The sequence below is a fragment of the Rhinolophus sinicus genome, linkage group LG07 (assembly GCF_036562045.2).
Source record: "Rhinolophus sinicus isolate RSC01 linkage group LG07, ASM3656204v1, whole genome shotgun sequence".
Lineage (NCBI taxonomy): Eukaryota > Metazoa > Chordata > Mammalia > Chiroptera > Rhinolophidae > Rhinolophus > Rhinolophus sinicus.
This window is the reverse complement of record NC_133757.1, coordinates 72194877-72210591: the sequence shown is the minus strand read 5'-3', so window position 1 is coordinate 72210591 and position 15715 is coordinate 72194877. Positions and strand designations below refer to the sequence as shown.

Sequence of the window (15715 nt, the reverse complement as noted above, 5' to 3'; positions counted from 1 at the left end):
ACCATCACCTCACAACACGGACTGAACAACAAACATCATCTCATATCTCCCCTGCTCGGGAGAATGAGACCAAAGGGGGACAGAAAAGTAACCTCATCCCATATCTCCCCTCTTGGGAGAATGAGACCCAGAAAGCAACCAAAGGGGGAATTTACTCAACCCCTGATCACAGCACAGAAATTACGTCACATACAGGAACAGATAAAAGCTAATAGACAAAAGCTCACATCAACAAATAAAGGCAAATTTTCTTTAACATCTATCCTACAATTTGGCCTCAAAATTTGTATTCATTGGTAATTACATGTAGTCTCTTATGTGAGAGAACAAAGAGTCAACAGACAAAACTTAACCATCACCTCATATGTGGTCTGTCATGTGAGGGAACAAAAAGCAAACCAATGACAAAAACTCACATTAACCAATGAAGACAAATTTTCTTTAACATCTTTCCTACAGTCTGGTTGAGCTCAGGCTTCATCCAGTGTCTCAAATGATGTCACTAGGCCCTTTGGTTTCTCACTCTTTCTCAGAATGGTTCTGCTGTCCTGGTGTTGCCTCGCCTCCTGGGCTCCTCCATCATGGAAGGCAGATGGCTATAGCAGCTCCAGGTTCAAGTCCAGCAGAAATGTCTCAAAGTCCTAGCATTGAGTCTTTCTATTTCTTTTTATTTTAAAAATATTTTTATTAAAAATATAGCTAACATACAATATTGTATTAGTTTCAGGTATACACCATAGTTATTCAACATTTATATACCTAAAGAAGTGATCACCATGATAAGTCCAGCAACCATCTGACACCGTACCACACCATCACAGTATTATTGACTATATTCCCTATGCTGTACATTACATCCCCATGACTTATTTGTTTCATACCTGGAAATTTGAACCTCTTATTACCCTTCACCTCCCCCCTTTAAAAAATTTTCAATTACCGTTGACATTCAATATTATTTTATATTAATTTCAGGTGTACAACATAGTGATTAGACATTTATATAATTTAAGAAGGGATCCCCCGACCATTATTCAGCTGGCGCTATACATAGTTTTTACCATATCATCGACTATATTCACTATGCTTTACTTTACATCCCCATGATTATTTTGTAACTGCCAATTTGTACTTTGTAATCCCTTCAATTTTTTCACTTTGTCCCCCAAGCTCCCTCCCATTTATCACCCTGATAAATCTAGTACCCATCTGACACCATACTTGATTATTACAATGATATTTACTATATTCCTTATGCTGTACCCTTATGTTTGTCCTTTCATTATGCTTGTCCTTTCAGTCTTAGTTGTGGAGGGTGCTGTTCAGCTTCAAGTTGTTGTCCTTTCAATCTTAGTTGTGGAGGGTGCTGTTCAGCTTCAAGTTGTTGTCCTTTCAGTCTTAGTTGTGGAGGGCGCAGCTCAGCTCCAGGTCCAGTTGCCGTTGCTAGTTGCAGGGGGCACAGCCCACCATCCCTTGCGGGAGTCGAACCGGCAACCTTGTGGTTGAGAGGACGCGCCCCAGCCAACTGAGCCATCTGGTTGCTCAGCGGCAGCTCAGCTCAAGGTGCCGTGTTCAATTTTAGTTGCAGGAGGTAGAGCCCACCATCCCTTGCGGGACTCGAGGAATTGAACTGGCAACCTTGTGGTTGAGAGCCCACTGGCCCATGTGAGAATCGAACCAGCAGCCTTCGGAGTTAGGAGCATGGAGCTCTAACTGCCTGAGCCACCGGGCCTGCCCATATTGGTATTCTTGATGTTGTCCCAGAGGTCTCTTAAACTATCCTCATTTTTTAAAAATTATTTTTTCTTTTTGCTATTCCAATTGGGTGCTTTTGTAATGTTGTCTTCCCAATTGCTAATTCAATCCTCTGCTTCATCTAGTCTGCTGGTGATTCCTTCTAGTGCAGTCTTCATTTCAGTTATCGTATTCTTCACTTCTGACTGGTACTTTTTTGTGGTTTCTGTGTCTTCTTTCATGCTTGCTATCTCTTTATTGATGTTCTCACTAAATTCCTTGAGCATCGTTATAACTATTATTTTGAATCTGTATCTGGTAGATTGCTTGCCTCCATTTTGTTTAGGTCTTTTTCTGGAGTTTTCTCCTGTTCTTTCATTTGGGACATATTTCTTTGTTTCCTCATTTTGGATGCCTCTCTGAGTGTGTTTGTATGTATTAGATAGATCTACTATGTCTCCCAATCTTAGATGGGTGGCTTTATGTAGTAGGTGCCCTATAGGGCCCTGTGTCCCAGTCTCTCTGGTCACCTGCTCTGGGTGGTCCAGGAGTGTCCCTTGTGTGTGTTGTGTGTGTCCTCCTGTTATAATTGAGCCTTGATTGCTATTGGCATGTTAGTGGGTCTGATTGACCTTCAGGCTGACTGGCTGTGGGGTTTGGCCACATCCACAGTTTATGGACTACTGTGCAGGGGCCTTACCCTCTGAGAGGGATTTGCCCCAGTAGGCTCTGGTGCCTGTTGAGACCGTCCTTTGGGAGTGCTGCCTGTAGGCTAATTGGGCAGTGTGCTGCTTTGGTCTGAAGCCAATCTCCAAGTATGTTGGTTCTGGGGCCTCTTGGGAGGGGCTCTGGTACAGGCTCAGGTCACCCACTGGCTGTGACCAGCCAGGAGCTCCCTGGTAGGAGCTACAAAGTGATCCGTGGTTAGTAGCTGAATGTGCTGGACCTGGAGGTGTGTGAGAGAGGCCATGCTGCAAACTGAGGACATCTGCCACCAATACCAGGTCTGAGGTAGCTCCACAAAAAGCCAGGACACTCCGAGGCCTGCTGCCACCTGCCGGCTCCCTTAAGGTTCAGCCACTGATAAAGCCTCAGGTGGCATAAAAGTTGGGTGAGGCAGGGTCTCAGAGAGCCACCAGGATGGGATGAGTCATGTTCACCAGGTTAATGTAGATTCTGGTTTGGTGCCAGTGCAGAGCCTGGAGCTACTCAGCAAAAGTATCAGAGCACACCAAGGTCAGTTGCCACCTGCCTGGATCACATGGACTCCTGATCCAGTTGTCCAAGAAAAAGTGTCATTTGGGCAGGCTGGTTGCTGGCCAGTAATGTGCCTCCTGCGTTGGGCAAGTTGGGTGGGGCGGGGTCTCAGGGAGTCACTGGGTGGAGGGAGCAGAGGTTTCCAGGCCAATTCAGATTCAGATTTGGTCATGGGCATGAGTGGAGGGCCCAACACAGGAAGCATAGCATGCATCTACTGGTTGTATAGAAGGAAGAACCCACACAGGGAAAATGGTGACTGTCCCTGCAGTCCTCACCCCAACGCCACACAACTCAGTCTCTCCCCATATGTCTCTGATGGCCCCCAGTCATTTTCCCTCTGCCAGAGCTTAGGGTGAGTGCCTGAGAGTGAGTGAGTCTGTGCGCTTGCCATTTAAGAGGACATCTGGGTTTCCTGAAGCCTTCCAACCCACCCGGATGGTCAGAATCCCCACTGTTTTTCACAGCCAGATATTGTGGGGGCTCATCTTCCTGGCACAAGTACTCCAGGCTGGGGAGCCTGGTGTGGGGCTGGAGTCCCTTGCTCCTCTGGGGGTGAACCTCCATGGCTGAGTCACCCCTCCCAATTCTCAACAGTCACACAGTGGTCTGAGGCAGCCTGTTCCATGTCTCCACTCTTCCTACCAGTGTCTGCATGGCTTCTTCTTTATATCCTTAGTTATAAAACTTTTTTTCAGCTAGACTTCCAGTGGTTCTCCAGGTTAATTGTTCTACAATTTCATTGTAATTTTAATGTATTCATGGGATGAGGCAAGCAGAGCATTTTCCTACTCTGCCATCTTGGATCTCTCCCTCTTCCTGTCTTCTTACCAGCATCTTTAACAACATTCTCACTGGCGCCTTCACCTGTATCCACCTGCCTTTTTTTTGCCTCCTTACCTGGCTCCCATCTACATCCATATCTGTAAATTTATGCTTATATTTATGTTATCAATGTTCTTACCTAGATTCTCACCTGCACCTTCCCTTGTATCTTTAACTGTGTCTTCATCAGCATCATAACCCTACAGTCCTCCTCTCCTTTCTTACCTGTTCTTATAATTATCTCATTTGTTTTCCTCATCCTCAGCTCACTCTCACTGGATTTCCTATGTCACTTACATTCCATTCGCTGTTCTCTAGGCTCACCCCACCCTCACAGTCACCACATTCTAGATGGGCCTGAACAGATTCATCAATGCTTCTGTAGGACTGAGTGGGATGGCTGTACCCAGGACAGGGCGGTAAGGGGTGGGCAGGGTGATATTTGGGGCAGGAGCCTTGAGTGAGTGAGCGAGGGGAAGGCATGAGTCAGCAGTTGAGGAGTGTCTTGGAGGCTATTTTGGTCACAGCATCACCAGAACTGCGTGGGTGGAAGTGGGGATGGCAACCACCAGATGGAGTAGAACAACTGGCTGCAGAGTGAAACTGGGGCCCCAAAGACCTCTTCTAACCTCTAGCTCCTTGAGGGCTGTTGAGGGTGGGTTCTAGCCTCAGAGCTCTGGATTAGGTCATCATGGGAAAAACTCCTGAACCTGGAAGCCACCCGAGCACATCCCCCTTCCCCTAAGACTCCCAGGTCCTGGAAATCCCCACCTTCTGTTTCCAGGACTATGGAAGAACACATTCACAGACCACCCCTTTTTCCTCCAGTCCCCAATTGTCAGAGACCTCTGTGATGGGGAGACTCAAAGATCTTCATCACTCACTAGGTATCCCAGCTGACATCTGCCTGCCCCCCCTTATGTACATCTCATTTCTTTTCTTGCTTATTTCCCCTTTCTCCTGCCGTGGGGTCCATTTTCTTCATTTCTTTAATACATGGAGTATTGTTTGGTTTGAGTGTCTATGGTTCAAATTTGTGAACAACACAGACAGGATCTTATGAAAATTACATTCTAACAACAGCATGAAGTTAATTTCGGACAGTAAGGAAAGGAGAACAGGGTGACATGAGAAGGCCCTCCTGTGATGGGGCCACCCATAAAGGTCATTTAGATTGATGGATGGTTCATTTCATGTGTGAACTTAGCTAGGCTATAGTGACCAGTTGTTTGGGAAATGTCAGTCTAAATGTTGCTGTGAAGGTTTTTGTTTGTTTTTAGCTGGGATTCACACCTACAGTGAATCCCAGCAGATTTCCTTTGAAAATGTGGGTGGGCCTCATCCAATCAGCTAAAGAGCAAAAAATCAGATTTTCTGGGGAAGAAGGAATTCAAGACAGTGGTGTAGAAATTCTGCTTGACTTTCTAGCCTTCAGACTCAAGACTGCAACATCAACTCAACTGAATCTCCAGCCTGCTGGCTTGACCTATGGATTTCAGACATGCCGAGCCATACAATATCACAAGCCAATTCTTTAAAATAAATCTCTCTCTGTCTCTGTGTCTCTGTCTTTCTCTATATATACATAAATAGATAGATGATGTAGATTAAATATAGATATAGATATAGATTAGATGTTGGTTCTATTTCTCTGAAGAACCTGCCTAATACAGGTAAACGCAGAAGGCTCCTGTGAGGAAGGTGTTCTTGACTCAAGACATAGATGACAAAGAGGAGCCAGCCATGGAGGCATCTAGGAAAGGCTGCTCCAGGCAGAGGGAACAGTAAGTTCTGAGACACCTGTTGCAGTGTGAGCAAGTGTGCAAGGGGTTCAAGATAGTGATGACCACTTTGTGTTATTCTAAACTCAGGGGATGGCAAACTTTTTCTCTAAAGGGCCAGATACTAAATATTTTAAGCTTTGAGGGATGATCGATAACATTGAGGATATTATGAAGGTACTTTGACCCTGCCATGCCCTGTTTGCTTGGGATGGACCATCGGGATGATGGACGTGCTTTGCCGCCCTGCTGGAGACATTCTGTGGATGAAGAGTGATCAGCATGAGGCTTGAAGGTCCAGGCAAGGGGAGGGGGTGAAGGGTGACCCCAAGCCAGTTTCTCTCTCTGCTCCAGGTCTCAGCCAGCCTCTGTCCCAAGAGCCAGCTGTCTCATCTGGATTAGCTGGCCAGAGGCAAGGCAGTATGTTGAGTCACCAACCTACAGAATGAGATTCATCCACTCAATGCCTGACAGTCACCAGCAGAGGACACTCCAACACGTAGGTGGTGGCCAATGTGACCAGAACTGGGTGTGGACAGCAGTGAGGCATTGGCGGCTGATCAGGGAGGTGAAGTGGAGTTTAGTGGACAGAGAAGGACCTCCCAGCTGGGTCTCCACTGCTCAATAAATTGCCACCCCCGAGAGCCACTCCTGTGGCTGTACAGAAATAAGGGGTCAGCCAGATTTGGCCCATGGGCCATAATTTGCTAACCCCTATAAGCTCAATAAGAGGCCACTGAAAGATTTTAAACAAGGGAGAGGTGAGAGCTATCTTAAGTGTTTAAAAAGCTAATTCCAGCCATTTCACTCCAAGTTAGTTACCCTAAAGAATTGCAACTTGGCACCCAGACAAATATATGTGCATGCCAGCTCACAGCAGCATGAGTCACAGTAGCCAAAAGGTGGAAACAAATGTTCATCAATAGATAAATAGATACACACAAATGTGGTCCATCCATACAACAGAATATTATTCAGCCATGAAAAAGGAATGAAACTCTGACACACGCTGCAATGTGGATGAACCTTGAAAACATTATACTCAGTGAGAAAAGCCAGACACAAAAGAACACATATTGCTTGTTTCCATTTTTGTGAAATATCCCAGACAGGAAATTCCATAGAACAGGAAAGCAAGTTAGTGGTTGCCCGGGGCTGGGGAGATTGGGGTATGCGAGTGACTGCTTAATGGCTATGGAATTTCCTACTAAAACATTGAAAATGTTTTAGATAGAGGACAGCATTGTAAATGTATTAAATAGCACTGAGGAGCTCATGTTGAAATGGTTAGCTTTATATGTGAATTTCACCTCAATATAATTAATATAATATAATATAATATAAATAAGCAATGTCACACTAGCTAGGAGTAAAAAATGAATTATAAGGTGGCAAGAGGTAAAGTGGTATATCCAGCTGGAAAGCTACTGCAACGACCCAAGCAAGAAGTGATGGGCACCTTAATGTCTTAATCCATTTGAGCAGCTATACATGATACCCTAGACTGAGTGATTTAAACAACAGACGTTTATCTCTCACAGTTCGGGGGCTGGAAATCCAAGAGCAGAGAGAGTGCCAGCTTGGGCAGGTTCTGGTGCAAGCTCTCTTCCTGCCTTCCAGATGGCCATCTGCTCACTTTGTCCTCTCGTGGTGAAGAGAGAGTATTTCTGTCATGTCTCATCTTCTAAGGGCACTAATACCACCACTAGGGCCCCACCCTCATGACCTAATTATCTCCCAAAGGCTCCACCTCTAAATACCATCACACTTGTGCTTAGGGCTTCAACATACGGATTTTGAGGGACACAAACATTCAGTTCATAGCACTTAGCTAGGGTGCTAGCAGTTGGGATGAGATCTAGTTTAGAGAACTTGCTGAAGGGTGGGATGTGAGGACAAGACAGAGGGAGGGGTCCAGGATGACTCCCAGGCCTTGGTGGACAATGGTTCTACCCCATGACTGTGAGCTCCAATTAAAACTTAAAACTTCCATATGCATGCACACATGGTTACACACATTCACACACACATGTATTCACATGCAAACACCTGCATGCATGCACATGCAAACACATACACACATAAACACACATGCATACACCTGCACAGACTCACATGTGCACACATGCACACACACATGCATGCTTGCACATGCACACACCTCCGGGCACACTCATGCACGCATGCCATACATACACCTGCACACACCACATGTGCAAACATGCACACATACATGTATGCTTGTACCTGCACACACCTCCATGCATGCACATCATACGTACACCTGCACACACCACGTGCAAACATGCGCACACACGTATGCTTGCACCTGCACACACCTCCATGCACACTTATGCATGCACACATACATACAGCATACACATACATGCACACACACTAATATACCTAATATACACGCTCACCCACCCACGCACACACAAACCACTCTTGTATTTTCCATTGCTCTTATCAGCATCTAAAACCCTATATATTATTTTCTTATTTATTGGGCTCATTGTCTTTCTCACCCGAGAATAAGAGCTCCATAAGACCAGAGACTTTTGTCTCTCTTGTCCAGAGCTATGTCCCTGAACCTGGACAAGTGCATGGCACACAGGAGATGCTTGATTAATATTCGGCGACCAAGTGAATGAAGCAGCCAGAAAGCAAAGCTGGGGCCTCTGTTCTCCAGTCCCCACCTGAGTCACATCTTCAGCTGCCTCTGGAAAGTGTGAGAGACTGTGTGAGTGAGAGTGAGATGGGACCAGCCGGGGGTGGGGGGGACAGGAAAAAGAGGAGGGTGAGGGGAAAAGGGGAGGGGCTGAACCCCAGCTCTAAAGGCAGCCCTGTGACCCACAGCGCCCTTCTGCAGCGTGTGAAGCCCAGGAGCGTTGGGCAATTGTGGTTTTCCTCCCAGCCCACAGGACTCAGCCGTGACAGCCTAGCCTGAGCATCTCGTGGCCTCATCAGCACAGGCATGGAGGAGATGGTTGTGCGGCCCTCAGTGTTTGTGGTGGATGGACAGACGGACATCCCAATCACGAGGCTGGAGAGCAGCCGTCGGAGACAGCGCTGCAGTGCTATCCGGCTGGGCCTGGGCTTCTTGCTGCTACTGCTGGTGGCTGGGCTGGCTGTGCAGGGCTGGTTTCTACTGCAGCTTCACTGGCGCCTGGGGGAGATGGTCACCCCCTTGCAGGTGAGTGGGGCCTGGGGGCTCGAGGAGGGTGGGTCTCCTGTGTGGCTGTGCATCTCTCTGTGTGCTGGTCTGTGGACTGAGGGACGCATTGAGTGGCCCTGAGCAAACTCATTCACTTTTTGAACCTCAGTTTCTTTATTTGTAAAATGAGTGTGAAATTAAGAGTGTCCACCTCATAGGGAATAAAGTACGATAGTACGTGTGTGGTGCCCTCGGTAGCTGGCACATGGCAATCATTCAACCAATTTAAATTGACACTCCTTTCTTTAAAAAATTGAGATATAATTGACATACAACATTGTCGAAGTTTAAGGTGTACGACGTATTGATTTGATACTTTTATATTACAGTATGATTGCCGTTGTAGTGTTCACTAACACCTCTATGATGTGACATAATTATCATTTCTTCTAGTTTGGGAATATTTAAGATCTAGTCTCTCTGCAAGTTTAATTTTTATAAAACAGTTTTGTTGTTTGTAACCCCTGGAACTGACATTCTGACGTTGCTAATTATTGCTTACAATACCTGGTCACCAAGATTGAGATTGTCGCTGATCCACTTTGCCCAAGTCTCTGAAAATCTCGGAGTCAGTTTCTGGTTGGCTGTGGATGTGTCTGTCTGCTGACCACACCTGTCGGTATGTGTGTCCCATGTGGTCAAGACTTTATGTCCTGTGTCTCCTGGTCATTTCTCCCTGTGTCTAAATCTGGTGGCCGCTTGTGCATGTCCATGTGCCCACGAGGACCTATGCTGCTGCCTTGTGTAAACGCACCCGCATGCCATGCCCTTACCTGTCCACAGCCTGTGGGTTGATGTTGTTTGTTTCCGGGTCTCTGTGTGTGCAGTCCCACCTGGATCCATAAACCATGCATTCACGTATCTGTGTCCATGTATGTCTGGTCCGTGTGTCACCTAAGTGTCCAGTGCCACTGTCCATGCTTACATGTTGGCATTTATGTCCATGCATCTTGAATATTATTTATTGAATAAACACTTATAGCATGCTTACTATGTGCCAGACACTGTGATCTGCTTTACACATATGAATTCATCGGCTCCTAAGCAGGCACTCTTCATATGTCCATTTGCAGAGGAGAAAACGGAGGTCCCATGTTGTTACCAGGCTGTTGGGTGTGTTGTGCACGTGGCTCTGGGTGTGTGTCTGAGGGTGGTGCTGTGCCCACGGTCTGCATGTGAGTCTGAGTGATACCAGGGTGTGGGCCCCACAGGTCCTCATCCTGGGTTCCTCTGCATTTTCAGGAGAAAAATGCTGGAGCCTGGGAGCAGCTGATACAAGGTGAGTCAGGGTCTTGGTCCCTGGGGAGGAGCTAGGACGGTTCCCACACTGCCCCCACCCCTATTTCCCAATGCAATTTGCACAACTGGCCCAAAGCCCCACAGGTGCCCTTCCCCCAAGCCTGAGAAGCAGAAGTTTGGGTCACTCCGGAAAGGGTGGGGATGGACTTGATGACCCCTTGGGAGGCTGGCTCTACCCCTCCTCTACTGTCTTCACCTCTGACCTCTGACCCTCTTTTCAGAGCGGAGATCCCACCAGGTCAACCCAGCAGCACATCTCACAGGTGAGTGGGATGCCGGGTCCTGGTGTGGGGTGGGGGTCAGGGTTTTTCTGGGAAAACCATGCAGACACACAACGTGTCAAAATATTCATTCATTCAATGTTTATTCACAGAGTTGCCCAGAGCACACGCACTGCCTAGGTCCTTGTGTTTCTAATTTTATTTGTACAGCAGGGCTCATTACGTGCCATGAACCGTAATATGCTTTATACATATGAAGTCATTAACTCCTACGCAGATATTAGTCATATCTTCATTTTATAGAGCGAGAAGCCGAGGCGCACAGAGGTTGTAAGGCTGCCAGACCACGGTGGCTTCTGCCTCTGCTCCGCAGTTCTGCCACTTACAAGTTTTGGTTCTTTCCACAAGTCACTTAATTGCTCCATGCCTCAGTTTCTCCACCTGCAAGAGGGCAATGAGATTAATTAAGATGTGTAAGAAGGAAGTGACTTCACCTCTCTGTGCCTTGGTTTCCTGACCAGCAAAAGAGGACGAAATGAGTTAAGATGATAAGAAGCAAGTGACTTTGCCTGGCTGTGACTCAGTTTCCCCACCTGCAAAGAGAGGATAAAGTGAATTAATACATGTAAAGCTCTCAAATAGCCTAGCACAGGTGGGGGCTCAGAGAGGGGTGGCAACTAGCCTAAGTCCACACAGCAAGCATGGGCCGTGTGCTGACCAGCCTCCTTTGTCTCCCTCCCAGGAGCGAACTTCAGCTTGAGTGGCAGCGGGGGCCCACTGCTATGGGAGACGAAGCTTGGCCTGGCTTTCCTGAGGAACCTCCGCTACCGGGACGGCGCCCTGGTGATTGCTCGGACTGGTTACTATTATATCTACTCCAAGGTGCAGCTGGGCGGCGTGGACTGCCCACAGGGAAAGACCGGTGTCCTGCCTATCACCCACGGCCTCTACAAGCGCACACCCCGCTACCCCAAGGAGCTGGAGCTGCTGGTCAGCCTGCAGTCACCCTGTGGGCGAGGAACCAGCCCCCGTGTTTGGTGGGACAGCAGCTTCCTGGGCGGCGTGGTGCATCTGGACGCCGGGGAGGAGGTGGTGGTCCGCGTGCCAGATGCGCGGCTGGTCCGACTCCGTGACGGCACCCGGTCCTACTTCGGGGCTTTCATGGTGTGAAGGATGGAGTGACAGTGGAATGGATGGGGTTCTGACCGCAGAGGTGCCTCAGGAGACAGACAACCCAACAAGCAGAGATCTTGGAGAGTGCCTGGAGGACCCCAAGACTCAGCAGCCAGGGAGCTCAGCGGGCACCACCAGGGGCCAAGAACCCAGCCAGCCCTGGAGGTTGGAGAACCAGCCGGCACCTCTGGAGAGGACTAAAGGAAACCGCAGACCCTGCCACAGACAACCCTGGAGACTTGGGGGTCTGTAGGCCCTGACACAGGGGGTAAAGCTGATCTGCTTGATGTTCAGGAAGAAGGGGCCAGGGGTGGGTATTTATACTTTTGATTCTGAGGAAAGTGTGGTGTCAGGGTCTAGGGACTTGGCTGAGAATGGGAAACATCACCCTCCCCAAGTGTGAGCAGGGAGGATTTGTCATCAGGACTCCTCCATGTGGAGCACCCAGCCCCACCCAAGGTCACAGTCACACTCAAGTTCCACCCACCAGCTTATGGCCACACCTCAACCTGGTCTTGAAAAGTTATGCTCAGAGACACAGGCCCAGGGATGTGTTTGACAGCCAGCCAGCTCTCCCAGGAGGCGACAGGCTTGGCAGCGTTTCCCCATTTTGTGGTGTAAATGCTCCCACCATGCCTGGCTGTCTGGCCCTGCTAAGCATTCATACCCCACTAGGGACACCACCGCTGTGTTTTAGCACCGAGGCCAGGGCCTGGCACATAGTGGGCACTTGGGAAATGTATGAAGAAGGAAAGGAGGGAGGGAGGCAGGGAAAAAGGGAAGGCAAGAGGGAGGGAGGTAGGGAGGGAGGAAGGAAACAGACACATCTACAGCATCACAGAGAATCACACAGCTCCACAATCTCTCTCTCACAACCACAGACTCAAGCACACAAAGCATCAGATTCTCATACAACCACATATGTCATATGTCATCGTAAAGACTCAGTCACACACACTGCATGACACATACGACAATCACAACCTGAGTCACTCACATGGGCCATACATTCACACACGTGATCATTACATCAGACTTCCACATGTCACGTCACAGTCAGGCCCATCAAACGTAAACAGCATCACGATGACAAACACACAACACACACACACACACACACGCGCACACACACACACACACACACACACACACACACACACACACAGCGAAGATGAACACGTCCTGGGGTGAGGACCAGACTTTGTCCATAACCCTGGGCCCCTGACCACTGGTCCTGGAATAAACGGCAAATGTTGCACCTGGGTCTGTCTAGTTCTTAGGGGAAGGGTGACTTGTAGAGACAGAGAAATAGACGGAATGACCCACAGAGGTCACTTTATGGATAAGAAACCTGAACCCAGCTGGCTCAACTGCATGCAGGAAGGTTGGGGCCAAGCAGAGACCTCATGCCTGAATCTGCCGTTCCTTCAAATCCACAATTCCTGAGGAAGTGGAGGCTCCATTCTGCCAAGCACCCTGATTGCAGACACCAGTACAGAGTGGCAGTCGGGAAGCCTGGTGTAACCGGACCATGGGAAGAGTGTGTAGGGAGGGGCAGATAATGAAATGCATACAAATCAGATTGTCTGTGCAGATGAACACACTTTAGTGTGGCTGGAGGGAAGTCTTACTTTCCAGGAGCCTAGGATGAGGGCTCAGACCTCAGAGATGAATAAATTATTCTTGTTATTATTGATATCGTTGCTGACATTGTTGCCTGGTGCACGAGTGAAGGAAACAGGCTTTACAATCCAATGGTCCTGGGTTCCAATTCCACTTCCTAGCTGCCTTGAGCAAGTTCCATCACCTCTCAGTGCCTCGGTTTCTTCTTCTGTAAAATGGGAGGTAACAACAGTCCTTGCCTCCTAGGTTTGTGGTAAAGATGAAATCAGACCTGTCATGGAAAAAGCCATTTTGTATGGTGCCTGGTACACAGTCAGAGCTCCATAAGTGTGTGAGTGCCATAAGTGATTTAGAAATGCTAAGAAGAGCATTTCTTGAGCACTTTCTCTATGCCAGACATCTCGTGTCATATCTTTACATACCTACGTGCCTGGGCAGGAGCTACTGTTGCCCTCATGTTCCATATGTAGAGATGGTGGCAGGGACGCTGTCCTCAATCCCACCCCCGCCCCTAGCAAGGACATAGGGCTTCATACTTCTCTGCCCTGTCTGGGCTGGTGGGAGGTGGGACAGCCCCAAATGCCTGGCTCCAGCCCCCACTGGAGTTTCCTTTACTCTCATTATGGTCTTTCTGTTTCCGTGGCTTTGATGAGGAGATCAAAGTGTGGGGCCAATATATTTATCAAAGCCACAAGCAGCCACCAACTTCCGTCTTGGGGATGGAACCTCTCGCTAAGTTTAGCCTCCAAAGACCATTCTTGGGAGGGGCCTTCCCGCCTTGAGGTAGAGGAAAAAGAGGAAGAGGGAGGTTGGGTAAGGAGGATAGGTAGGGGTGGAAGGGAGCTTGGAAAACCCGGAGAGAGAAGAAGGAGAGAGGGGGCAGAGAGAGCCCGGCAGTGCGCAGGCTGGTGCAGCAGGACACCCAACCCAACTTCATACAAAGTGTGGGGGCAGGAGGCGCCTAGCTCAGGCCACTAACCTACTTTTCAACTTCTTAGAACTTTATCTACTTGATTTCCGTTTTCACCTTCTGGGCTCCAGCATCTTTACAGATTTTACCCTCCCTTCCGCCCCAATCGACTCTTCCTCAAGACTTGAATTTTGCCATCCTCACCCTCCCTTTGGCCCCTCTTCTTTTCACCTCTTGCCAAGACTCAGAAGTGAAGATAATAGTAATAAAGTCATTTATTAATTTCTTATTATGATGCTACATCCCTCCTGTTAAATGTCACTACATTCAAACACTGAGCTGAGATGCAGCCTCTCAGAGAAACAGAATGGTTCTTATGCCGGAGCAAGACTGTCTGGGTTCAAATCTCTGCTCTGCCATTTCCCAGCTGGGTGATCTTGGAATCCATCCATTCTTGGCTTTTCTGGGCCTCAGCTTCCTCATTTGTAAAACAGGATGAATAGTGGCCTCTGTCTTACCCTGGTTATTACGAAAGGAAGTGACTTGAGCTTTTAAGTATTTTTCCAGAGCTTGGCCCATAGGAAGCTCTTTGATCCTTAGTACATACTCTTTTTGTAAGCATAGGTGTAATCATGTGCATATTTAAATTTCAGATTCTTTTCAGTTATTACACCAAAGGTGACCTTTCATCCATAGGCCACATCTAGTCACTGGGTGTGTTTTTTAAATGGGAACTAATAGCCAATATTTAAACATTACAAAACTTTGCACATGAACAAATCCAGATTTCTGGATTTTCTTGGAAATTTGGAAGCTGTGACAACAATCCAGGTTGGGTAGCGGCTGTCTCCTTGGGAGAGGGCATGAGCCCACAACAGTGTCTGCCACTTCCAGTTGTCTCCCTCACAGAGGCTGAAGGTCAGCTGCCTTTCCTCATCATGCTTGTGTGGTTGTTTTGCTTAAAGTAATAATGATTATTAATTATAGGCCCCACTTCTAATGAACTCACTGGGTGCCAGACACTCTGCTAAATGTATTAATTCACAGTAACTCATTTCTTTCTCACAATGACTCTGTGAGGAGTATTGTTATAATACCCATTTTATGGATAGGGAAGTCCAGGCACGGAGAGGTTAAGTCACTTTTCCATCAAAGGTGTGAATATAGATTACAGTCTGAAATGACCAGGAGCTTCAAGAAAAATGAGAGTTTGTAGTTGTATTCATTTCCTTTTGCTTCTGTAACAAATTCCCACCAACTTAGTTAAAACAATACTATTAGGTTGGTGCAAAAGTAATTGTGGTTTTTGCGATTATGTTTAACCTTTTAAACCACAATTATTTCTGCACCAACCTAATAATTTATTATCTGACAATTCTGGAAGTCAGAAGTTAGAAATGAGTCTTATGGGACTAAAATCAAGGTGTCGGCAGGGCTGTGTTCTTTCTGGAGGAAAGACCTGTCCCCAAATTCTTTTCCCAGGTCTGCCTCTGTGGGAGCCCAAACTAAGACACGTAAATAGGATACATAAATCTCAACTCACAAGGAGTGCAAATAATTCCTTTTTATTCCCAGTGCAACTTAATTTATGCAAAAATCCCTCTGCACCAGGATGGTAAGAACTTGATATCAGTCAATTGGGAACCATCCCTCCCCACCTGCTGCTTTCCCGAGA

General features: G+C 47.6%; 1 protein-coding gene and 1 long non-coding RNA gene across 2 annotated transcripts in view; one reads left to right on the top strand and one right to left on the bottom strand.

Annotated features, from left to right (window-relative positions):
* The first annotated feature begins 8461 nt into the window (after nucleotides 1–8461).
* TNFSF14 (TNF superfamily member 14) lies at nucleotides 8462–12763 on the top strand. The gene is made up of 4 exons (XM_019710756.2): nucleotides 8462–8793; nucleotides 10057–10093; nucleotides 10335–10376; nucleotides 11077–12763. Exons 1-4 carry the CDS (start codon nucleotides 8575–8577, stop codon nucleotides 11502–11504), a joined length of 726 nt encoding a protein of 241 aa, XP_019566315.1. The 5' UTR covers nucleotides 8462–8574; the 3' UTR covers nucleotides 11505–12763.
* Nucleotides 10497–15715, bottom strand: part of LOC141572677 (uncharacterized) — a 67915-nt gene continuing 62696 nt past the window's right edge. The window contains exon 3 of the long non-coding RNA XR_012498033.1: nucleotides 10497–10775. This is a non-coding gene — a long non-coding RNA (uncharacterized LOC141572677). The remainder of the gene's footprint in view (nucleotides 10776–15715) is intronic.

Excerpts from the sequence above, each read along its gene's own strand:
- TNFSF14 (XM_019710756.2), top strand. The coding sequence starts at position 8,575 with ATGGAGGAGATGGTTGTGCGGCCCTCAGTGTTTGTGGTGGATGGACAG. Across the intron at positions 8,794-10,056 it reads AGATGGTCACCCCCTTGCAG|GAGAAAAATGCTGGAGCCTG; the intron begins GTGAGTGGGGCC and ends CTGCATTTTCAG. Across the intron at positions 10,377-11,076 it reads CCCAGCAGCACATCTCACAG|GAGCGAACTTCAGCTTGAGT; the intron begins GTGAGTGGGATG and ends TCTCCCTCCCAG.